General features: G+C 41.1%; 1 protein-coding gene across 2 annotated transcripts in view; it reads left to right on the top strand.

Annotated features, from left to right (window-relative positions):
• Window positions 1-24,669, top strand: part of tmco4 (transmembrane and coiled-coil domains 4) — a 39,530-nt gene extending 14,861 nt beyond the window's left edge. The window contains exons 10-15 of one of the 2 annotated variants that reach the window (XM_062966012.1): window positions 5,432-5,568; window positions 7,598-7,682; window positions 11,111-11,228; window positions 13,317-13,434; window positions 21,639-22,052; window positions 24,426-24,669. In XM_062966012.1, the coding sequence (XP_062822082.1) occupies window positions 5,432-5,568; window positions 7,598-7,682; window positions 11,111-11,228; window positions 13,317-13,434; window positions 21,639-22,031 (851 nt within the window). In that variant the 3' untranslated portion in view covers window positions 22,032-22,052; window positions 24,426-24,669. Of the gene's footprint in view, window positions 1-5,431; window positions 5,569-7,597; window positions 7,683-11,110; window positions 11,229-13,316; window positions 13,435-21,638; window positions 22,054-24,425 lie in introns of those variants that run through there. The other variant, XM_062966011.1, reaches the window with a different exon arrangement.
• Window positions 24,670-25,224: the final 555 nt, after the last annotated feature.

Raw genomic sequence — 25,224 nt, 5'->3', positions numbered from 1 at the left:
AATATGTTGGATAATAAGGAGGCATTAAGGAAAAGCCTATTAAACATCAAATTAGGTTATGATTTTACAAATTAAGCACCAAAACATCATGTTATACAACAAAATTGATAGAAAAAGTAGTTCAATACGCAGTAATGTTACGTTGTAATTACTGTATTTACAAATTTAGCACTAAAATATCATGATATATTGAAAACATTGACTACAAAAATAACTTGGATTATCCAGAAGCTTGGATAAGCGAGGCTTGGATAAGTGAAACTCTACTGTAATGGCAAAATTCAATGCCTAACATACATATAAACCAAATCATAAAATCTAAACAAGAAACATATAACTACAGTAGAGTCTCACTTATCCAACATTTGCTTATCCAGCATTCTGGATTCTCCAACACAGTTTGCATCCTGCCCCAATTTACAGCTGTTTCTCTAGGCAGCAAGGATTGAATTTTATGGATTTAATTTCCAACAATGTTGCTACTGTAAGCTCATGTTATGCAATTCTATCTTTATTTGTAATCAATTTGTTAGTAGCCAATTTTATTTAGTCAATATTTTCAATATATTGTGATGTTTTGGTGCTAAATTCATAAATACAGTAATTACTGTATATACTCGAGTATAAGCCTAGTTTTTCAGTCCTTTTTTTAAGGACTAAAAAAGCCCCCCTTGGCTTATACTTGGGTGAGGATCCTGGTTGGCTTATATTTGGGTCAGCTTATACTTGATATAATATTTGATATATAATATATCATATAATATAATATAATGATATAATATAATATAATAATATACTTGATATATATTTGATATGGTACATTTATTATTTTTCTCTATTATTATTGGTATTGTTACATTTAGTATTTTACTCTATTATTATTACATTTATTATTGCTACTATTACATTTATTTTTACTCTATTTGTATCATTATTATTAATAATAATAATACATTTATTATTTCACTCTGATCTTATTATTATTATTACATTTATTATTCTACTCTATTATTACATGTATTATTTTCCTGTATTTATTATTATTATTACATGTATTATTTTACTCTATTATTATTAAAAGGATACATAAGCACATTTACATTGACGAAGATGAAAATAATGATTTAATCAGAGTTAGACAGTCTTATCTTAAATTAGAGCTTGATGTAAATATTCAAAAACATTTAACCTACTGATGCCTCAATTAATGTAATTTTTGGTATCTATTTTTATTTCTGAAATTTTCCACCCTCGGCTTATACTTGAGTCAATGATTTCCCAGGTTTTTTTGTGGTAATTTCAGGTGCCTCAACTTATATTCGGGTCGGCTTATATTCGAGTATATACATAACGTTACCATGTTTTGGACTGCTTTTTCTGTCGATTTGTTGTAAAACATGATGCTTTTGGCGCTTAATTTGTGTTAGCTTTTTGTTTTTTGTTTTTTTGCTGTGGCCTAGGGGGCAGCCTGGCTTTGAAGCTGCAAGGCTGTTTAGTGTCAATCAAGGTGGGTCACAAAGGGGTGCATTCCAGTTTTGGGGTTTGTTTTGTCCCCATGGAGGTTAGGGATGTGTAGTTTGTTTGTAAGAACATAGAGACGTGGATGAGGGGTTTTGTTATCAATTTTCTAGGTTGGAGGGCCTTTAGTTTTGTTGTTTTGCCCGGTGGAGCGATGCCATTCTCCTTTTATATATATAGACTAGCTGTGCCCGGCCACACGTTGCTGTGGCGAAGTCTGGTGTTATGGGAAATAAAGTATTGAGGAATTGGTGGTAGTTAAGGTAAAGGGTAAAGGTTTTCTCCTGACATTAAGTCCAGTTGTGTCCGACTGCACACTGAAGTGGATTATATGGCAGTGTGGAGTCAAGATAATCCAGTTCAAAGCAGATAATATAAGATTATAAATGGGTTATATAGCTGTGTGGAAGGGCCATGAGTCTACACTGCCATATAATCCAGTTCAAATCAGATAATCTGTATTTTATAGGCAGTGTGGAAGAGGCCTAAGTGAGGCCTAACTGTGCCTGTCCCCTGGGCTGCGTGGTTTGCTAGGAGACCAAGTGGGCAGAGCTTAGCCTTTTAACTGGCAGCAACTGGATAAAAACAATTATTCCTCTCCCTCTAATTAGGACTTTATTTTTCTTTTCTTTTTGTTGTATGAACGTAGAGGCGTGGATGATGGGTTGTGCTGCCAAGTTTAGTGTTTCTGGGATGTGTAGTTTTGTTGTTTTGTCCTAGGCCGAAATGTCACTACCCTTTTATATATATAGATGTAAACCACCCTGAGTCCCCTTCAGGGTGAGAAGGGTGGGATATAAATGTCGCAAATAAATAAATAAATAAATAAATAAAAAACACATGATCCAAAATCGTAGACCAGGCCATTCCAATAGTCAGTTCTGCATATATTCCATATTTATTTCTTGCACTGCATTATTTCACTGGCCAAAACTTTGTCCCACATCCATGTCTTTGTTTTCTTATTCATTCAGCTGATCAGGCCTCTTAGTAGGAAGGAGGCGGGTGTTCAAAATACTGCCTTCCTCGCAGATCTGGAACACTTTGAAAAAGCAAAAGGGTCCCCTTATGTGGCAACTATTTGTTGTTGTTGTTGTTGTAATTATTTGTGTAGACAACCGGTGATTCAGCTCAAACATGTTGGAGCCTCATCAGTCCCAGAACAGATGTTGTTTAACTTCTTTCTGAATGTAACATTGTCTTTGATTATGTAAACAAGTGTTGTTTACACCCCAAAGTTATCTGGATTTCTCATTAGCGCTTTGCATGCCACAGTTAATGAATTATTCGCCTCCTCCATAATATCGTTTTAGGATGGTGTCTTCAGCTTTGCCCAATCTTAATAGGCCCTAGCCGGACCCCAAGCATACAATTTTTTTAAATATAATTTTTATTACACAACATGTGAAAGAAAGAAAAAGAAGCAAAAAAGAGCAATATATATATATATGTGTGTATATACACACACACACACACACACACTCAAGTATATACTTGAGTATAAGCCTAGTTTTTCAGCCCTTTTTTTAAGACTGAAAAAGCCCCCCTCGGCTTATACTCGGGTGAGGGAACTGGTTGGCTTATATTTGGGTCAGCTTATACTCCAGAATATATGATACATTTATTATTTTTCTCTATTATTATTGGTATTATTACATTTATTATTTTTCTCTATTATTGTTGCTACTTTTACATTTATTTTACTCTATTTTTATTATTATTAATACATTTATTATTTCACTCTGATATTATTATTATTATTACAGTAGAGTCTCACTCATCCAACATTTGCTTATCCAACGTTCTGGATTATCCAACGCATTTTTGTAGTCAATGTTTTCAATACATCGTGATATTTTGGTGCTAAATTCGTAAATACAGTAATTACTACATAGCATTACTGCGTATTGAACTACTTTTTCTGCCAAATTTGTTGTTAAACATTATATTTTAGTGCTTAATTTGTAAAATCATAACTTAATTTGATGTGTAATAGGCTTTTCCTTAATCCCTCATTATCCAACATATTCGCTTATCCAACGTTCTGCTGGCCCGTTTATGTTGGATAAGTGAGACTCTACTGTATTACATTTATTATTTTTCTATATTATTGTTGCTACTATTACATTTATTTTACTCTATTTTTATTATTATTAATACATTTATTATTTCACTCTGATCTTATTATTATTATTACATTTATTATTTTACTCTATTTATCATTACATGTATTATTTTCCTCTATTATTATTAAAAGGATACATAAGCACATTTACATTGAAGAAGATGAGAATAATGATTTGATCAGAGTTGGACAGTCTTATCTTAAATTTGAGCTTGATGTAAATATTCAAAAACATTTAACCTACTGATGCCTCAATTGATGTAATTTTATTGGTATCTATTTTTATTTCTGAAATTTTCCACCCTTGGCTTATACTGGAGTCAATGTTTTCCCAGGTATTTTTGTGGTAAAATTAGGTGCCTTGGCTTATATTCGGGTCAGCTTATACTTGAGTATATACGGTATATATTCAGTAGAAGGGGGAATACAATTTTCTTCTTTAGTTACAACTATTTATATAAAATAATTAAAAATTAATCTAAAGTAGGGGGAATATGAGAAAAGGAAATGAAAAAAGGAAAAAAGGGAAGGGAATTTTTTCATTAATCAAATAAACATTTTTCTATTGTCTGAATTTATGAAGTCTTTAAAACATGTCCAATCTGTTTTTTTAATAGGAATTGCTTGATAATTTTTTGGTGGTATCTTAAAATGCCCATATTCATAATGTCCATAATTTTTATAATCCATTCTTCCATGTTGGGTATTTATCTGTTTTTCCAATATTTTTTCATATTCTATTCTCGCTGCCATAGTAAAATATGTAAATAATTTATCTTGATTTTTTTTATCAAAAGTTAAATCTGTCATGCCTAATAAAAATATTCTGGCTTCATTGGAAATTTCATCTTTAAGATTTTTTGGATTCTTTCGTGTATATTTCCCCAGAATTAAAGGACTGTATGACAAAATGGGCCGCCAATATTGGACGTAATATAAAAATGGAAGATTGGGAAAAATGTAATAACATAATAACAATAATATGCTATGCTAGTTTTATATATATGTATATATATATATGTGTATGTATATATACACACACATATATATATGTGTGTGTGTGTGTTTATATATATATATATATATATATATATGATATAATTTACAATAATATATAATAATTATAACATATTGTATATACATGTAATATTCATAATATTATATTGTAATACAATATGATACTAATAATACAATATAATAATATTAATTATATATTATATTTTACATGTAATATTACTAATAATATTACAATATATTGATACAGTACAATACAGTAATTTATTACCAGTATTGTACTATGCTAATACAATATTGTATGTAAATTTAATTTGTAAGCCGCCCTGAGTCCCATTCGGGGTGAGAAGGGCGGCATATAAATGTAGCAAATAAATAAATAAATGTTGGAATAAGAAATTAAAATACACATATTTTGTATTTGTTTTACTTGATGTGTTTTTACTGTCTGTTATTTTTGGGCTTGGCCCCATGTAAGCCGCCCCAGGTCCCTTCGGAGAGATGGTGGTGGGGTATAAAAATAAAGTTGTTGTGGTTATTATTATTATTATTATTATTATTATTTTCCTACGATTTAAAGGAAAATTGGTATAAGAGGCAGTATCGGTGGTATATGACACCAAACAAATTGGCGAAATGTTATAAAAACGTACTGGAAATGCAGAAAGCATGTAGGCACCTTTTCTCATGTGTGGTGGACATGTGAAGAAGCAAATAAATTCTGGAGAAATATACCCAAGCACACAATTTAATTCAGTCTGTTCATCACACCAGGGATTGTCACGGCCCTGACCTGGCCGGCTTCGCTGCTCACAGTGTCCAGTGTCATCGACAACCCATGGGGCGTCTGCCTCCATCGCTCTGCCGAAGTCGGGAAGCAGTTGGCGCAGATACTCCTCGGGCGGCACCAGGTAGGCGGGTGACGGTGGCGAGAAAATACAGACGGGGGAGTCTTAGCATTGGACGGTTGTGTTGTTAAAGTGCGAAGTATGGAACCCTGCGCAGACGGAGAAGCCTGAGCATTGAATGGTTGTGTTGTTAAAGGGCGAAGTATGGAACCCTGCGCAGACGGGGAAGCCTTAGCATTGAACGGTTGTGTTGTTAAAGTGCGAAGTATGGAACCCTGCGCAGACGGGGAAGCCTTAGCATTGGACGGTTGTGTTGTTAAAGTGCGAAGTATGGAACCCTGCGCAGACGGGGAAGCCTTAGCATTGGACGGTTGTGTTGTTAAAGTGCGAAGTATGGAACCCTGCGCAGACGGGGAAGCCTTAGCATTGGACGGTTGTGTTGTTAAAGTGCGAAGTATGGAACCCTGCGCAGACGGGGAAGCCTTAGCATTGAACGGTTGTGTTGTTAAAGTGCGAAGTATGGAACCCTGCGCAGACGGGGAAGCCTTAGCATTGGACGGTTGTGTTGTTAAAGTGCGAAGTATGGAACCCTGCGCAGACGGGGAAGCCTTAGCATTGAACGGTTGTGTTGTTAAAGGGCGAAGTATGGAACCCTGCGCAGACGGGGAAGCCTTAGCATTGAACGGTTGTGTTGTTAAAGTGCGAAGTATGGAACCCTGCGCAGACGGGGAAGCCTTAGCATTGGACGGTTGTGTTGTTAAAGTGCGAAGTATGGAACCCTGCGCAGACGGGGAAGCCTTAGCATTGGACGGTTGTGTTGTTAAAGTGCGAAGTATGGAACCCTGCGCAGACGGGGAAGCCTTAGCATTGAACGGTTGTGTTGTTAAAGGGCGAAGTATGGAACCCTGCGCAGACGGGGAAGCCTTAGCATTGAACGGTTGTGTTGTTAAAGGGCGAAGTATGGAACCCTGCGCAGACGGAGAAGCCTTAGCATTGGACGGTTGTGTTGTTAAAGGGCGAAGTATGGAACCCTGCGCAGACGGAGAAGCCTTAGCATTGAACGGTTGTGTTGTTAAAGTGGGAAGTATGGAACCCTGCGCAGACGGAGAAGCCTTAGCATTGAACGGTTGTGTTGTTAAAGGGCGAAGTATGGAACCCTGCGCAGACGGAGAAGCCTTAGCATTGGACGGTTGTGTTGTTAAAGGGCGAAGTATGGAACCCTGCGCAGACGGAGAAGCCTTAGCCTTGAACGGTTGTGTTGTTAAAGGGCGAAGTATGGAACCCTGCGCAGACGGAGAAGCCTTAGCATTGAATGGTTGTGTTGTTAAAGGGTGAAGTATGGAACCCTGCGCAGACGGAGAAGCCTTAGCCTTGAACGGTTGTGTTGTTAAAGGGCGAAGTATGGAACCCTGCGCAGACGGAGAAGCCTTAGCATTGAACGGTTGTGTTGTCCTTCCAAGAGCCTGAGACAGGGCTGAGCCTCTATATTTCTCCTGAGAGGCCTTTTAGAACTAAAGGGTGGAGCTAGGGAAGGGGGCGGGGCCTCTTCCCAAGAGCCTGAGACAGGGCTGAGCCTCTATATCTCTTCCCAAGAACGCAAGACAGGGCTGAGCCTCTGTATACCTCCCAAGGCACTTGTTAGAACACGGGGGCGGGGTATAGAGGTCCAGCCCTGTCAGGCACTTGGGAAGAGGCCCCGCCCCCTCTTCTAGCCCCGCCCCCTGTGTCCTGGCAGGAGCTACAGGACAGGGATAGAAGCTCAGCCCTGCCTCAGAGCTCGTAACTCCGCCCATCCAATCCTGGCCGCTCATTTGTGACTGGGGAGAGGCTCAGCCCCGCCCTCCTGAGCAGGAGCCACGCCCACCCCTCTAAGCCACGCCCCCTTTCCAGGGGGCGCTGAGTCATATTTTTTCTGGAAAGGGGGCGGCAGGCCAAATAAGTTTAATAGGAGGAACTTCCCATAGGGCTCAATGCAAACCAACAGATCCCTTTTCTGGTTCACTGAGAGATGCTTAGCACTGGGTTTTGGTCTAGGGTTGGGCTAGATGACCCCTGGGTTTCCTTTTGAGCTGACCCTTGTCTCCTTTCTTAGGGCAGGCGTCCGGTGACCTTGATCGGCTTCAGCCTGGGGGCCAGAGTCATCTATTTCTGCCTCCGGGAAATGGCCAAAGAGGAAGGTGAGCCTGCGGAAGGGCAAACGGTTGCTTTGCGTTGCCTTCTCCGTCCCGCGTCTGTCTCTCTTGTCTGTCTGTCTGTCAAGCGTCTGCCGCCTCCTCCTCAGACCCCCCCAGGGTCACGGTGTGGCTGGCAAGTCTTCCCAAGTCTCCCACGGAGCTCCTCCGAAGATGCAAACCCTTGAGCCTGCCTCCCTCCCGCACCCATCCATCTGCCGGCTTCTTGTATTAATAGTTCTCTGGCAACAACAACAACAAAAAACCCCTCCAGATTTGGTTGATTATCGTCATTGCAAGAGAGAGAAAATTATCCCCATTGAGTCATTGGCACCACGGCTGTCTCTCCGCGTGTTTTCCTTCCTTCGTCAGCTCTGTCGAGGACAGTGTGTGCCCAGGAATCGCCGCCAAAAACACAACCTGTCGAGGGATGAGAAGCTCACCCGCCTTGGGCAGAATCCACCATCTGAGCCTTTGAGGGAACTCTAAAGGGCAGTGAGTCCAAGCCCCTCCTAGTGCTTTCGGGGACTCTAAAGGACATCCAGTCCAACCTCCATCCTGTCCACGGATTCTAGTGTTTTAGGGGAATCTAAACGCCATCCAGTCCAACCCCAAATAGCTTAAGATGACTGTTTTAGAGAACTCTAAAGGACATCCAGTCCAACCTCCATCCTGTCCACGGATTCTAGTGTTTTAGGGGAATCTAAAGGCCATCCAGTCCAACCCCAAACCGTTTAAGATGACTGTTTTAGAGAACTCTAAAGGCCATCCAGTCCAACCTCCATCCTGTCCACGGATTCTAGTGTTTTAGGGGAATCTAAACGCCATCCAGTCCAACCCCAAATAGCTTAAGATGACTGTTTTAGAGAACTCTAAAGGACATCCAGTCCAACCTCCATCCTGTCCACGGATTCTAGTGTTTTAGGGGAATCTAAACGCCATCCAGTCCAACCCCAAATAGCTTAAGATGACTGTTTTAGAGAACTCTAAAGGACATCCAGTCCAACCTCCATCCTGTCCACGGATTCTAGTGTTTTAGGGGAATCTAAAGGCCATCCAGTCCAACCCCAAACAGTTTAAGATGACTGTTTTAGAGGACTCTAAAGACCATCCAGTCCAACCACATCCAGTCCCAAGAATCTGAGTGTTTTCAGGAACTCTAAAGGCCATCCAGTCCAACCCCAAATAGCTTAAGATGACTGTTTTAGAGAACTCTAAAGGACATCCAGTCCAACCTCCATCCTGTCCACGGATTCTAGTGTTTTAGGGGAATCTAAACGCCATCCAGTCCAACCCCAAATAGCTTAAGATGACTGTTTTAGAGAACTCTAAAGGACATCCAGTCCAACCTCCATCCTGTCCACGGATTCTAGTGTTTTAGGGGAATCTAAAGGCCATCCAGTCCAACCCCAAACCGTTTAAGATGACTGTTTTAGAGAACTCTAAAGGCCATCCAGTCCAACCTCCATCCTGTCCACGGATTCTAGTGTTTTAGGGGAATCTAAACGCCATCCAGTCCAACCCCAAATAGCTTAAGATGACTGTTTTAGAGAACTCTAAAGGACATCCAGTCCAACCTCCATCCTGTCCACGGATTCTAGTGTTTTAGGGGAATCTAAACGCCATCCAGTCCAACCCCAAATAGCTTAAGATGACTGTTTTAGAGAACTCTAAAGGACATCCAGTCCAACCTCCATCCTGTCCACGGATTCTAGTGTTTTAGGGGAATCTAAAGGCCATCCAGTCCAACCCCAAACCGTTTAAGATGACTGTTTTAGAGAACTCTTAAGGACATCCAGTCAAACCGCATTCAGTCCCAAGAATCTGAATGTTTTCAGGAACTCCAAAGGCCATCCAGTCCAAACCCAAACCCTGAAAAGATTCTAACTTTTTAGGGGACTTGAAAGGCTGTCCAGTCCAACTCTATCCAATCTTAAGAATCTGAGTGTTTTTGGGAACTCCAAAGGCCATCCAGTCTAACCCCAAACAATCCAAGGATTCTAACTTTTTAGGGGAGTCTAAAGGCCATCCAGTCCAACTCCATCCAGTCTAAGAATCTGAGTGTTTTCGGGAACTCCAAAGGCCATCCAGTCCAAACCCAAACCCTCAAAGTATTCTAATTTTTTAGCAGAGTCTAAAGTGTTAATGTGGGATTTCTGTATTGGTAGTGTTTAAATGAAATTTGTGTCTTGCCTGTATTGCATACTGATTGCATCATCCAGAGTGTAACATAGTCTGGGAAGAGTTAATTACTAAGAAGCTGTGATGTCCTTGATGTGTGGCTGGAACCGGGGAGTGTCCAGACACAAGTGTGTGTGCATTGCTGATTGCATCAGTTCAGTTCAGTTCTGTGTTTTCGGGAACTCTAAAGGCCATCCAGTCCAACCCCAAACAATCCAAGGATTCTAACTTTTTAGGGGACTCGAAAGGCTGTCCAGTCCAACTCCATCCAGTCTTAAGAATCTGAGTGTTTTCGGGAACTCTAAAGCCAATCCAGTTCAACCCCACCCAGTTCATAATGAGTGTTTTAGGGGACTCTAAAGGCCATCCAGTCCAACCATATCCATTCAAAGGATGCTAGAGTTTGTAAGCCGCCTTGAGTTCCCCTCAGGGTAGAGAAAGGCGGGATATAAATATTGTAAATAAATAAATAATAAGAGTTTTGGGGGGACTCTAAAGGCTATCTAGTCCAATCACACCCAGTCCCAAGAATCTGAGTGTTTTTGGGAACTCTAAAGGCCATCCAGTCCAACCCCAAACAATCCAAGGATTCTAACTTTTTAGGGGACTCGAAAGGCCGTCCAGTCCAACTCCATCCAGTCTTAAGAATCTGAGTGTTTTTGGGAACTCTAAAGCCAATCCAGTTCAACCCCAAACAGTTCAAAATGAGTGTTTTAGGGGACTCTAAAGGCCATCTAGTCCAACCCCACCCAGCCCAAGAATCTGAGTGTTTAAGGGGACTTTAGAGGCCGTCCAGTCCAATCTCACCCAGTCCAAGGATCCAAGTCTTTTATGGGACCCTAAAGGCCATCCAGTCCAACCATATCCAGTCTATGGATGCTAGAGTTTTGAGGGACTCTAAAGGCCATCCAGTCCAACCCTATAATCTGATTATTTTTGAGAACTCTAAAGGCCATCCAGTCCAACCCCAAACAGTTTAAGATGACTGTTTTAGAAGTCTCTAAAGGACATCCAGTCCAACCACATCCAGTCCCATGAATCTGAGTGTTTTCGGGGACTTTAGAGGCCATCTGGCCCAATCCCAAACAGTCCAAGAATTCTAGCATTACAGGGGTTCTCTAAAAGCCATCCAGTCCAACCCCCTTTCTGCAGTGCAAGATACACAATCCAAGCCCTCCTGGCCGATGTTGAAAAGTCTCCAAAGTAAAATATTTGACTCTTACAAGTCCTTTTCAACTCTGTTTGCCTCTTAGATTGCAGTGGGATTGTGGAAGATGTTGTTCTCCTCGGGGCACCAGTAGAAGGGGACGCCAAGCACTGGAAACCCTTGGCCAAAGTTGTCTCGGGGAGGATTATCAACGGCTTTTGCAGGTCTGTGGCTCGGGAAACGTAATTTGGAATGTGTGTGTTGTGTTTCCAACTTGCAGTGACCCTATTGTTCGGTTTTCTTGGCCATATTGATTGGTTCAGAGAAGGTGTGTCTTTGCTTCTTTCTGAGGTTGATATTTTAAATAATTGCACATATCCTTTTGGAAATGAATGGTAATCATAGCCTTATTGAAAAGGGAAAAAATGATGTCCTATCCATTTGGCAAATGTGAATCTCCATGAACATGTGGAGACCACCTTTTGAAAACCACTAGTCAAGAAAAGCATGAGCTTGTTAGAAGTCAGCCCTTTGAACAAGCATTCATGTAATGGCACACAGGCAACTCAGCTGTTAGACTGAAGAACCATGTCTTTAAACTGCCAAGGACAGACATGCCATTACAAAAATATATTTGGTTAGCAGATGTTTCTTTGAAGTTGAAATTGCAGAAAACATATACACTCCCTTGAAACCTCTTACTGTATATACTCGAGTATAAGCCTAGTTTTTCAGCCCTTTTTTTAAGACTGAAAAAACCCCCCTCGGCTTAGACTCGGGTGAGGGTCCTGGTTGGCTTATATTTGGGTCAGCTTATACTCGAGAATATATGGTACATTTATTATTTTTCTCTATTATTATTGGTATTATTACATGTATTATTTTTCTCTATTATTATTAGTATTATTACATGTATTATTTTTCTCTATTATTGCTGCTACTATTACATTTATTTTACTCTATTGTTATTATTCTTAATACATTTATTATTTCACTCTGATCTTATTATTATTGCATTTATTATCTTACTCTATTTATTATTACTTGTATTATTTTCCTGTATTTATTATCATTATTATTATTACTACATGTATTATTTTACTCTATTATTATTAAAAGGATACCTAAACACATTTACATTGGAGAAGATGAGAATAATGATTTGATCAGAGTTGGACAGTCTTATCTTAAATTTGAGCTTTATATAAACACTAGCTGTGACCGGCCACGCGTTGCTGTGGCAAAGTATGGTGGTATGGGAAATAAAGTACTGAGGAATTGGTGGTAGTTAAGGTAAAGGATTCCCTGGGCTGAGTGGGTTGCTAGGAGACCAAGTGAGCAGAGCTTAGCCTTCTAACTGGCAGCAATTGGATAAAAACAATTATTCCTCTCCCTCTAATTAGGACTTTATTTTTCTTTTCTTTTTGTTGTATCAACCTAGAGGCATGGATGAGGGGTTGTGCTGTCAATTTTCGAGGTTGTGGGGTGTTTACTTTTGTTGTTTTGTCCGCTGCTGTGATGCCATCACTCTTTTATATATATAGATTCAAAGACATTTAACCTACGGATGCCTCAATGAATGCAATTTTATTGGTATCTATTTTTATATCTGAAATTTACCACCCTCGGCTTATACTGGAGTCAATGTTTTCCCAGTTTTTTGGTGTAAAAATTAGGTGCCTCGGCTTATATTCGGGTCGGCTTATACTGAAGTATATACGGTAGTTTAAAATATGCACTCAGAGATAAAAAAACAAAGTCATCTTTGAAAAATAACATGTCTTGTTTACTCACAAGCATCTTGGATTAATTCACCATATAGACTCATTTCTTATTGAAGTTCAGTTATATAGTTCTCTGTGTTCAGTACACAAAGTATAGTTCTTAATCAGTAGTCCAAAATATAATTGTACTCACTAAAGTCCATAATCATACTGTATCCATTGAAGTCTCTAAAACATACATGCATCCACCTCCACTGAGGTCTGATACAAACTGTTAAAACTGAAGTCCAAATAGCAACCTGCTTTCATTGAAGACCATAAGCATTATGAATACAAAACGGAGTCCTGAGTCTGAACATGCTCAGTACGATCACATGTCTCTAACATTGCAGCAGTGAATGTGAGCTGAGAACGAAGGGGGAAAGTGAAAAGAGAAACCAGGACATTTTATAAACAGCTCTTACGATGGGAAAGCAGGGGACTAATTGGGTCATTTTTTGTTGGGACCTGGACCCAGTTCTTTAACTACAGCTCAGTTGTTGGTCCCTGGCTTAACATTCTTATTTCCCCCTCCATTTTTATTCCAAGGGGAGACTGGCTTCTGAGCTTTGTCTACCGGACCTCCTCCGTCCAGCTCAACGTGGCCGGGCTCCAGCCGGTTGACCTGGATGACCGGCGGATGATGAACGTGGACCTCTCTTCTGTGGTGAGTTATATTTGTCAGAAATATTAAAAATTAATTAGGAATTTTAATTACAAAAATGTGAGTCAAGTACTGAAGGGGTTAAATAAGCTGAGGAGCGTGAGTAGGCCAAAGCCTGTTAGAGTTAGTGGTCCAAAGCTAGTGTCATCCTCAGAAGAGTGAGTAGGCCTGTTGGTGTTAGTCAGCCTCAATGAGAGAATGCCTCAGTGTGAGGTAGGCCTCAGTGTTAGTTGGTCACAGTGAGAGAATGCCTCAGTGTGAGGTAGGCCTCAGTGTTAGTCAGTCACAGTGAGAGAACACCTCAGTGTGAGGTAGGCCTCAGTGTTAGTCAGTCACAGAGAGAGAACGCCTCAGTGTGAGGTAGGCCTCAGTCAGTCACAGTGAGAGAATGCTCAGTGTGGGGTAGGCCTCAGTGTTAGTCACAGTGAGAGAATGCCTCAGTGTGGGGTAGACCTCAGTGTTAGTCACAGTGAGAGAATGCCTCAGTGTGGGGTAGGCCTCAGTGTTAGAATGCCTCAGTGTGAAGTAGGCCTCAGTGTTAGTCACAGTGAGAGAACGCCTCAGTGTGAAGTAGGCCTCAGTGTTAGTCACAGTGAGAGAATGCCTCAGTGTGAGGTAGGCCTCAGTGTTAAAACGCCTCAGTGTGAGGTAGGCCTCAGTGTTAGTCACAGTGAGAGAAGGCCTCAGTGTGAAGTAGGCCTCACTGTGAGAAAGGCCTTGTGTGTGAGAAGGCTTGGCGTGTAACGCTTCGTGTGAGAAGCTCCAGTGTGAAGGCTGCTGAGTGTATAAAAACTTTGTTTGTGTTATGGAAACCTTGTTTTTGTAAATAGTGCCACTATAGTATTGTGCTTCACAGCAAAGCCTCCAAAGGAACAGATAACATTGGTCTCTGTGTTTTTGTTCTTTGTATAACTTCTGACTACTGGTGCTGGGTCACGCTGCTGCTATATAGAACAGACCTACTTGTGATTGGGCAGGGCGAGGGGAACATCGGCTGCTAAACTCCCATTTTGGAGAAACATTCAGAGCCCTTGGTTTTAAGAATCTGAACATTGTTGCTTCCGCTCTTTATCCCTGCTTGGGAGTCCTTCCCATCGCTCCGCCGAAAGCCGTAAGACTGTCACCCGCTGGTAACTTTTGTCGTTTGCGGCCGCCTTGTCTATAAATAGCAGCCGGTGGAAGCTTGCCTTCCGTGACTCGGAAGACGTGGGCCGCGGTCCACGGAAGCCGCCTTGAGTCTGCCAACTAAAGTGAATTTGAGGGACATCTGACAATATTTCGGAGCAATGAGAATCCATAGCGGCTGCTTTTGGAGGTCTTGCCTTTGGGGAATAAGGAGGAGTCCTAGGTGACACCCCCCCCCCCCAAATATTGCATTTTGGTCACCTCTTCCCTCAGGTGTACATATGTATGTATTTACATGTAAGTATATATACATACTCTCCATATATATATATATATATATATATATATATATATATATATACACACACACACACACACACACACACACACACTAGCTGTGCCCGGCCATGTGTTGCTGTGGCTTAGTCTGGTGGTATTGGTCAGTCTACATTAGGTTGTATTTACCCAAACCCCTCAGACAGATGGCCATCCGGTTTAGTTGTGTTGTTATAGTCACAATGCGTTTTGTGGGTCTGGATTGAGGTTTTGTGGTGTGGTTGTGTTGTTACAACTGGGAGGCAAGGCTTTTGCATTGTGTTGTCAAGTTTTGTATTTCTGGGGCGTTTAGTTGTGTGCCAAGTTTCGTATTTCTAGGGCATTTAGTTGTGTTGTTATAGTCACGATGCGTTGTTGTGAGTTGTGTGGGTCCGGATTGTGGTTTTGTGGTGTGGTTGTGTTGTTACAACCGGGAGGGAAGGCTTTTGCATCGTGTTGCCAAGTTTCGTATTTCTGGGGCGTTTAGTTGTGTTGTTATAGTCACGATGCATTGTTGTGAGTTTTGTGGGTCCGGATTGTGGTTTTGTGGTGTGGTTGTGTTGTTACAACCAGGAGGCAAGGCTTTTGCGTTGTGTTGCCAAGTTTCGTATTTCTGGGATGTTTAGTTTTGTTGTTATAGTCACTGTGCAAACAACTTTATCCTTTTATATATATCGATATATACCGTGTTTCCCCGAAAATAAGACAGTGTCTTATATTATTTTTTGCTCCCAAAGATGTGCTAAGTCTTATTTTCAGGGGATGTCTTATTTTTCCATGAAGAAGAATTCACATTTATTGTTGAACAAAAAAAATGAGCGTTTATTCTATACTGTACAGTAGTTGTCATCACAAACCAACATAACTAAACCAGACAAACTATGACTCTTGTCAAGAATGTCTTGTTACTACCATTATTTCCATGTACAACTGGTATGTATATTTACCAATCCTGCATGCTCTGGTGTTTTGTTTGGCGGGCGCCAGGCATGCTTCCAAACAAAAACTTTGCTAGGTCTTACTTTCAGGGGAGGCCTTATATTTAGCAATTCAGCAAAACCTCTGCTAGGTCTTATTTTTTGGGGATGTCTTATTTTCGGGGAAACAGGGTATATACAGTAGAGTCTCACTTATCCAACATAAACAGGCAGGCAGAACGTTGGATAAGCGAATATGTTGGATAATAAGGAGAGATTAAGAAAAAGCCTATTAAACATCAAAATAGGTTATGATTTTACAAATTAAGCACCAAAACATCATGTTATACAACAAATTTGACAGAAAAATTAGTTCAATACACAGTAATGCCATGTAGTGATTACTGTATTTACTAATTTCGCACCAAAATTTCACGATGTATTGAAAACATTGACTACAAAAATGCGTTGGATAATCCAGAACGTTGGATAAGTGAAACTCTACTGTACATATACACACACACATACACACACACACACACATACCCAGCCAGATTTCTAAACATGTGTCCTTTGTTTAATCTTTGTTCTGTGTATTTTATATGTATATAAATATAAATCAAAATAAATTATATTAATACTGTATATACTCGAGTATAAGCCGACCCGAATATAAGCCAAGACATCTAATTTTACCACAAAAAAACTGGGAAAACATTGACTCCAGTATAAGCCGAGGGTGGTAAATTTCAGAAATAAAAATAGATACCAATAAAATTACATTAATTGAGGCATCAATAGGTTTTTGAATATTTACATAAAGCTTAAATTTAAGATGAGACTGTCCAACTCTGATCAAATCATTATTCTCATCTTCTTCCATGTATCCGTTTAATAATAATAGAGTAAAATAATACATGTAATAATAATAATAATAATAATAATAATAATAATAATAAATAATACAGGAAAATAATACAAGTAATAATAAATAGAGTAAAATAATGAATGCAATAATAATAATAATAAGATCAGAGTGAAATAATAAATGTATTAATAATAATAATAAAAATAAAGTAAAATATTTATTTATTTTATTTACATCACTTTTACCCCGCCCTTCTCACCCGGAGGGACTCAGGGCAGCTTACAACAGTCAGCAATTACATTGCCCAAAATACATTCAATAAAACAGTAACAGAATCTGTAAACAGTAAAACAGTACCGCGTTAATTAAAGCTCAAATTAAAATCTGTTAAACCATGAATTAAAAATTTAAAATGCATATATAGTTGCAATATATAAATATAGTAGAGTCTCGCTTATCCAACGTTCTGGATTATCCAACGCATTTTTGTAATCAATGTTTTCAATACATCGTGATATTTTGGTGCTAAATTCGTAAATACAGTAATTACAACATAACATTACTGCGTATTGAACTGATTTTTCTGTCAAATTTGTTGTAAAACATAATGTTTTTGTGCTTAATTTGTAAAATCATAACCTAATTAGATGTTTAATAGGCTTTTCCTTAATCTCTCCTTATTATCCAAGATATTTGCTTATCCAAGCTTTTGCCGGCCCGTTTAGCTTGGATAAGTGAGACTCTACTGTAGTTGCAATATATAAATATATATAAATGCAATAGTAGCAACAATAATAGAAAAAATAAATAAATGTAATAATACTAATAATAATAGAGAAAAATAATAAATGTAATCATACCAATAATAATAGAGAAAAATAATAAATGTAATAATACTAATAATAATAGAGAAAAATAATAAATGTAATCATACCAATAATAATAGAGAAAAATAATAAATGTAATAATACTAATAATAATAGAGAAAAATAATAAATGTAATAATACTAATAATAATAGAGAAAAATAATAAATGTAATCATACCAATAATAATAGAGAAAAATAATAAATGTAATCATACCAATAATAATAGAGAAAAATAATAAATGTAATAATACTAATAATAATAGAGAAAAATAATAAATGTAATCATACCAATAATAATAGAGAAAAATAATAAATGTAATAATACCAATAATAATAGAGAAAAATAATAAATGTAATAATACCAATAATAATAGAGAAAAATAATAAATGTAATAATACTAATAATAATAGAGAAAAATAATAAATGTAATAATACTAATAATAGTGGAGAAAAATAATAAATGTACCATATATTCTCGAGTATAAGCTGACCCAAATATAAGCCAACCAGGAACCTCACCCAAGGGGGGATTTTTCAGTCTTAAAAAAAGGGCTGAAAAACTAGGCTTATACTCGAGTATATACAGTATTTTCATTTTTATTATGTGTATAGATGGGGTATTATGGGGTCTTTTTGGGCCCTCCTGCCTTTTTCTTTGGGACTAAAAAGGTAATAGATTTTTTAAGAATAGAGAGATGCCTCCCGCTATTGTCTCCCCTAATAATTTCACGTATTCTTTTTCTTTTGTGCGAAACCCCAAGTGACTGATGGCAATGAAATAAATAAGTCAGAAATATCACATTTCAATGCAGAAGCGTAGGAATCGCAGCACAAAGCTCTCATGACCTCACTTGCCAAGAAAGAAAAGAAAAAAAACACGCAAAGCTAAATCAGGGTTTTATCGTGCTCATTTATTCCATTTTAACCCCACCCGATTCCCCCAAATTTTACCCATTTTTTTATTCCAAAGACAACCCCCCATCTTTGGGTTTCAGAACGATCCTTTTAAATTAAAGTTGTGATCTCTTCTATATCAAAATAAATAAATAAACGAGACCGCTTTGGGCCAGATGGGGTTGCAGATTGCTTGGGAAAAGCCGTGGGTCCAAAAAGGAATAAATTGAACGAATGAAATTGAAATTGGAAGCATCTGGAGCCTGTGCCAAGCTCCAAATGTCAGAGTGTTTTTAATATGATTTTTATCCAAAATCATTTTATTTTATCACTTGTCAATGGCAAATGGGTCCAAGCAGTTGAAAAATCATAGAATTGAAGGAGACATGATGGGCCATCCAGTCCAAAAATCCTAGCATGACTTGGGTGGTGTGTCACTTTGAGAAAAAAAAAACATAATTTCGCAATATGTATAGTTTAAATAACAAAATTGTAATATATAACTGTATTTAATAAATCAAAAACTATTTACTACCCTTATTTCCATGTACAACAATCTCTGGGACCTCTTGCAGTTTCCACGCTGATTTCTCTCTATTGTAGTTTCAATGTAGTCATGAATAATGAATAATATAATAATAATAATATAATAATATACTACAATAATAATAGAATGATTATATATATACACTAGCTTTGCCTGGCCACGCGTTGCTGTGGCTTATGAAGCCTGGCTACTTCTTTTGTAGGGAAATCATTGTTTGGCCAGATTGAATAGCACTGAACAGTCTTGCAGCTTAAAAGCCTGGCCGCTTTCTACATAGGGGCATCCTTCATTGGCCAGGTTGAATGGAATGAAGTAGCCTCATAGCTTCAAAGCCTGGGGGTTTTTCACCTAGGGGAAATCTTGGTTGGCCAGGTTGAATAGCTCTGAATAGCCTTGCTGCTTGCAAACCTGGCTGCTTTCTACTTTGCGGAATCCTTGGTTGGCCAGTTTGAATAGCAATTCATAGTCTCGGTGTGGCAGGTATGAATGCTGCAATTAGGCACCTTGATTAGCATTTAATGGCCTTGCAGCTTCAAAGCCTGGCTGCTTCCTCCCTGGGGGAATCCTTTGTTGGGAGGTGTTAGCTGGCCCTGATTGTTTCCTTTTTGGAATTCCCAATTTCCCTGCTTTCAGAGTGTTGCTCTTTATTTACTGTCCTAGTTTTAGAAATTATATTGTTCTGTATTATTATACCACAGTAATTATTTCATTTTATATTTATAATCTTATATTATCTGCTTAGAAGTGGATTATATGAGGCCCCTTCTACACAGCTGTATAAAATCCACACTGAAGAGGGGTATATGGCAGTGTGAAGTCAAGATAATCCAGTTCAAATTCATACTGTGGATTATCCTGCCTTGGCATTCTGGGTAATATAGCTGAGTGGAAGGGCCTTGAGTCTACACTACCATATAATCCAGTTCAAATCAGATAATCTGTATTTTATAGGCAGTGTGGATCAGGCCTAAGTGCACTCTGCCTGTGCCCTGGGTGCCATTTTGCCTTAGGGAGTTGCTAGGATACGAAGGGGGCGGAGCCTAAAGGGGGGGGCTAAAGGTAGTGGAGCCCACCTTTCTAACTGGCAGTTAGGGGGAGAAAGGCTCTTCCTCATCCTCTGTAATTTGGACTATTTTTCTACTTTTTTATTGAAAGACATATTTTGGATGATTATGTCTTTTGTTGCCAAATTTGGTGTGATTTGGTTCAGTGGTTTTATTGTTTACTCCATAGTAAAACACACATTTATATATATATATATATATATATATATATATAGAGAGAGAGAGAGAGAGAGAGAGAGAGAGAGAGAGAGAGACAGACTAGCTTTGCCTGGCCATGCGTTGCTGTGGCTTATGGGAATCCTTTGTTGGCCAGGTGGAATAGCAGTGAATAGCCTTGCAGTCTCAAAGCCTGGCCGTTTTCTGGAGTAGCTGGAACTTTTTGTTGTATGAACGTAGAGGCATGGATGAGGGGTTGTGCTGCCAAGTTTAGTGTTTCTGGGAGGTGTAGTTTTGTTGTTTTGTCCTAGGCCGAAATTTCATTACCCTTTTATTTATATATACTAGCTGTGCCCAGCCACGCGTTGCTGTGGTGAAGTCCGGTGGTATGGAGGAATTGGTGGTAGTTAAGGTAAAGGGTCAAGGTTTTCCCCTGACATTAAGTCCAGTTGTGTCCGACTGCACACTGAAGTGGATTATATGGCAGTGTGGAGTCAAGATAATCCAGTGCCAAGCAGATAATATAAGATTATAAATGGGTTGTATAGCTGTGTGGAAGGGCCTTGAGTCTACACTGCCATATAATCCAGTGAAAATCAGATAATCTGTATTTTATAGGCAGTGTGGAAGAGGCCTGAGGCCTAACTGTGCCTGTCTCCTGGACTGAGTAGGTTGCTAGGAGACCAAGTGGGCAGAGTTTAGCCTTGTAACTGGCAGCAATTGGATAAAAGCAATTATTCCTTTCCGTCTAATTAGGACTTTATTTTTCTTTTGTTTTTGTTGTATGAACGTAGAGGCATGGATGAGGGGTTGTGCTGCCAAGTTTAGTGTTTCTGGGATGTGTAGTTTTGTTGTTTTGTCCTAGGCTGAATTTTTTGTATCCTTTATATATATATATATATATATATATATATATATATATATATATATATATATATATATACACACACACACACACACACACACACACACACACACACATACACACACACTACAATAATAATAGAATGAATATATATATATATATATATATATATATATATATATATATATATATAAAAATATATATAATGTGCATAATTCCCATGGAGTAAACAACAAAACCACTGGACCAAATCACACCAAATTTGGCCACAAAATACATTAGTCATCCAAGAAAATGAGAGGAATCTCATCTATATATATATAAATGTAATGTGCATAATTCCCATGGAGTAAACAACAAAACCACTGGACCAAATCACACCAAATTTGGCCACAAAAGACATTAGTCATCCAATCATTCTGCATGTCAGGAAAAATGGCTAGGCGTGTCAGTGCTGACACGCGTGTCATAGGTTGGCCATCACTGCTTTAGGCTCTTCATTTTTGGACTGAATTTGGAAGAATGAAAGCCAACAGTATGTAAGGAACTGGAAGAAGTCATTCATAACTTGTTGTGGTTCCTTGCAGGTGAGTGGCCACCTGGACTACATGAAGCAGATGGACACCATCCTGAAGGCTGTGGGCATCCGCACCAAGGAAGAGAGGGTCAGCCCGGCCGCCTTCAAGGCGAAATGTGACAGTCCAACCATATCCGATGGTTCACATGAAGGAGGCGGTGGTTCCATTCCCAACACTGGAAACAATCCCAAGGAGGAGGAGGAGGAGGAGGACTGCTGGTCCTGGGAGCCGGTCTCTAAGAATGGACTGGGCCCCAAAGAGCTCCCACTGGGTTCGGATGCCGGGCGCAATGACAAGGGACCCCAAAACCCTACAGTGTTGGAGGCATCCCTTTCCGAACCCCGAAATCTGACAGAGGGGCCCCAAGCACCACAGATGGATCCCAAAAGCCTACAGTCCTAGAAGGACCCCAAAACCTTGCAGGTGGGAAGACCTCCCTTACAGGCCTAGTGGGACCCCAAAACCCCACAAAAGGTCCCCAAAGCTACAGTCTTATAGGAACCCCATAGCCTTACAAGTCCTAGAGGGACCCCAAAACCTTGCAGGTGGGAAGACCTCCCTTACAGGCCTAGTGGGACCCCAAAACCCCACAAAAGGTCCCCAAAGCTACAGTCTTATAGGAACCCCATAGCCTTACAAGTCCTAGAGGGACCCCAAAACCTTGCAGGTGGGAAGACCTCCCTTACAGGCCTAGTGGGACCCCAAAACCCCACAAAAGGTCCCCAAAGCTACAGTCTTATAGGAACCCCATAGCCTTACAAGTCCTAGAGGGACCCCAAAACCTTGCAGGTGGGAAGACCTCCCTTACAGGCCTAGTGGGACCCCAAAACCCCACAAAAGTCCCTAAAGCTACAGGCTTATAGGAACCCCAGAGCCCTACAAGCCCTAGAGGGACCCCAAAACCTTGCAGGTGGGAAGACCTCCCTTACAGGCCTAGTGGGACCCCAAAACCCCACAAAGGGGCCCCAAAACTACAGGCTTATAGGAACCCCAGAGCCCTACAAGTCCTAGAGGGACCCCAAAACCTTGCAGGTGGGAAGACCTCCCTTACAGGCCTAGTGGGACCCCAAAACCCCACAAAGGGGCCCCAAAACTACAGGCTTATAGGAACCCCAGAGCCCTACAAGTCCTAGAGGGACCCCAAAACCTTGCAGGTGGGAAATCCTCCTTTACAGGCCTAGTGGGACCCCAAAACCCCACAAAGGGGCCCCAAAACTTATAGGAACCCCAGACCCTATTGCCCTAGAGGGACCCCAAAACCTTGCAGGCGGAAAGGCTCCCTTACGAGCCTAGAGAGACCCCAAAACTTGCAGGAACCGCAAAGAGATGCAATCTTAGAGGGATCTCGCAGCTTATAGTCCTCGAAGGACTCAAAACCCCACAGACCTAATGGTACCCCGAAATCCTACAGTCTTAGAGAGACCAAAGAGGCCTGCAGGCCCAAACGCTACAGACCTATAGAGACCCCTAAACTCTACAGATACAGAGGGACCACAAAACCCTTCAAGCCAAAAGGCACCCCAAAGTCCTATCGGCCTAGATCAGTGGTTCCCAAACTTATTTGGCCTGCCACCCCCTGGAAAGGGGGGCGTGGCTTAGAGGGGTGGGCATGGCTCCTGTTCAAGAGGGTGGGGCTGAGCCCCTCCCCTAGTCCAAGATGCAGGGCTGGGAGGGGAGGTGGGCGGGAACACAAATGGGCGGCCAGGACTGGGATGGGCGGAGTTACGAGCTCTGAGTCAGGGCTGAGCTTCTATCCCTGTCCTGGACACAGGGGGCGGGGCTAGAGGAGGGGGCGGGGCCTCTTCCCAAGTGCCTGATGGGGCTGAACCCCTATACCCTGCCCCTGGGTTCTAACAAGCTCCTCAGGGGAGGTATACAGAGGCTCTTGGGAAGAGGCCCCACCCCTACCCCCAGCCCCATCCTTTAGTCCTAAAAGGCCTCTCAGGAGAGGTATAGAGGCTCAGCCCTGTCTCGGGCCCTTGGAAGGAGGCCCCGCCCCCACCCCTAGCCCTGCCCTTTAATCCTAAAAGGCCTCTCAGGAGAGGTATAGAGGCTCAGCCCTGTCTCGGGCCCTTGGAAGGCGGCCCTGCCCCCACCCCTAGCCCTGCCCTTTAATCCTAAAAGGCCTCTCAGGAGAAATATAGAGGCTCAGCCCTGTCTCGGGCCCTTGGAAGGCGGCCCTGCCCCCACCCCTAGCCCTGCCCTTTAATCCTAAAAGGCCTCTCAGGAGAGGTATAGAGGCTCAGCCCTGTCTCGGGCCCTTGGAAGGCGGCCCTGCCCCCACCCCTAGCCCTGCCCTTTAATCCTAAAAGGCCTCTCAGGAGAGGTATAGAGGCTCAGCCCTGTCTCAGGCTCTTGAAAGGAGGCCCCGCCCCCACCCCTAGCCCCGCCCTTTAGTCCTAAAAGGCCTCTCAGGAGAGGTATAGATGCTCAGCCCTGTCTCACGCTCTTGGAAGTAGGCCCCGCCCCCTTCCCTAGCTCCGCCCTTTAGTCCTAACAGGCGCCTCAGGAGAGGTATAGATAGATGCTCAGCCCTGTCTCAGGCTCTTGGGAAGAAGCCACACCCACTCGTCTAGCTCCGCCCCCTGTGTCCTAACAGGCACCGTTGAGAGCCTGAGGTCTTGAAAGTGGAGGCTGCATTCCTCGCCATGGTATCTCATGCTTCTCAGTGGTTGTGACGGTGCCCTCTTCTACGCCTGGGTTTGGACTACAGCCCCCATCATCCCCGAATGTCTACCAAAGAGAAACATTCCGTAATGCCTCCTTTTCATTGACTTTTGATTTTTCGGGAAACAGGAGAAAATGTGGCTGTGAAGATGGAGACGTCTGGATGTACAGTTTGTGTCGGACCCGCACCTTCGTCACCTGCGCAGGGCTAGGATAGGACAGAGCGCAACAGGGATGCCCGGTATGTTCTAGAATCAGCTTAGGAGAGCTTTCGGATTTAAGACTGTGATGTAGTAGGCTCTCGGTTCACCCGAACCCTTGAGCCACTGGCAAACAAAATGGAATATTAAAATAAAACCAATGTTCACTTCCATTTCACTAAAAGTGCACACTGCATTCACAAATATACATACTAGTTTGGGTTCCTGGCGTTGCCTGGATAATTTGAAAAAGTGGGTTGTGGCGCAGGCGGGAGAGCAAGCCAGCTGCAACCATTGGAGGAGGGCCATTGGTGTCTCCTGAGTGGTGGGAGCTTTGGCTATTTGTGGAAGTCAGAACTTGTCTGTGGAAGTGGGCCACCCAACCACATACAAACATACATACTTTCATTTTTATTATGCATATAGATGATACAGTAACATTGTATGCTTTAGGAGCCAAATTGGACCCTTGGGAGGTACACAGTGGCATTGCCATGGGGCCACTGGCCCTTGAAGGAGCCTTAGAGAAGGCCTGTCAGTGGCCAACCCTTGGAAGATGCCTGTCTGTTTATGTGTCGGATTCTTTTCTCCCAGTTGTGCTGTGGGTAAGTCTTCCACCAGAAGAAAGCACCAAGACATACGCTGGTAGATTCCAACAGGTTTTATTGTACAGAATACCAGAACCTTCTCTTTAGCCCATTTATATAGGGGCTCTCACATACCAGAGG

Source organism: Anolis carolinensis, unplaced genomic scaffold (genome assembly GCF_035594765.1).
Source record: "Anolis carolinensis isolate JA03-04 unplaced genomic scaffold, rAnoCar3.1.pri scaffold_15, whole genome shotgun sequence".
NCBI classification, from domain to species: domain Eukaryota; kingdom Metazoa; phylum Chordata; class Lepidosauria; order Squamata; family Dactyloidae; genus Anolis; species Anolis carolinensis.
The sequence above is the reverse complement of the archived record's forward strand: the minus strand, read 5'-3'. Positions and strand labels throughout refer to the sequence as shown.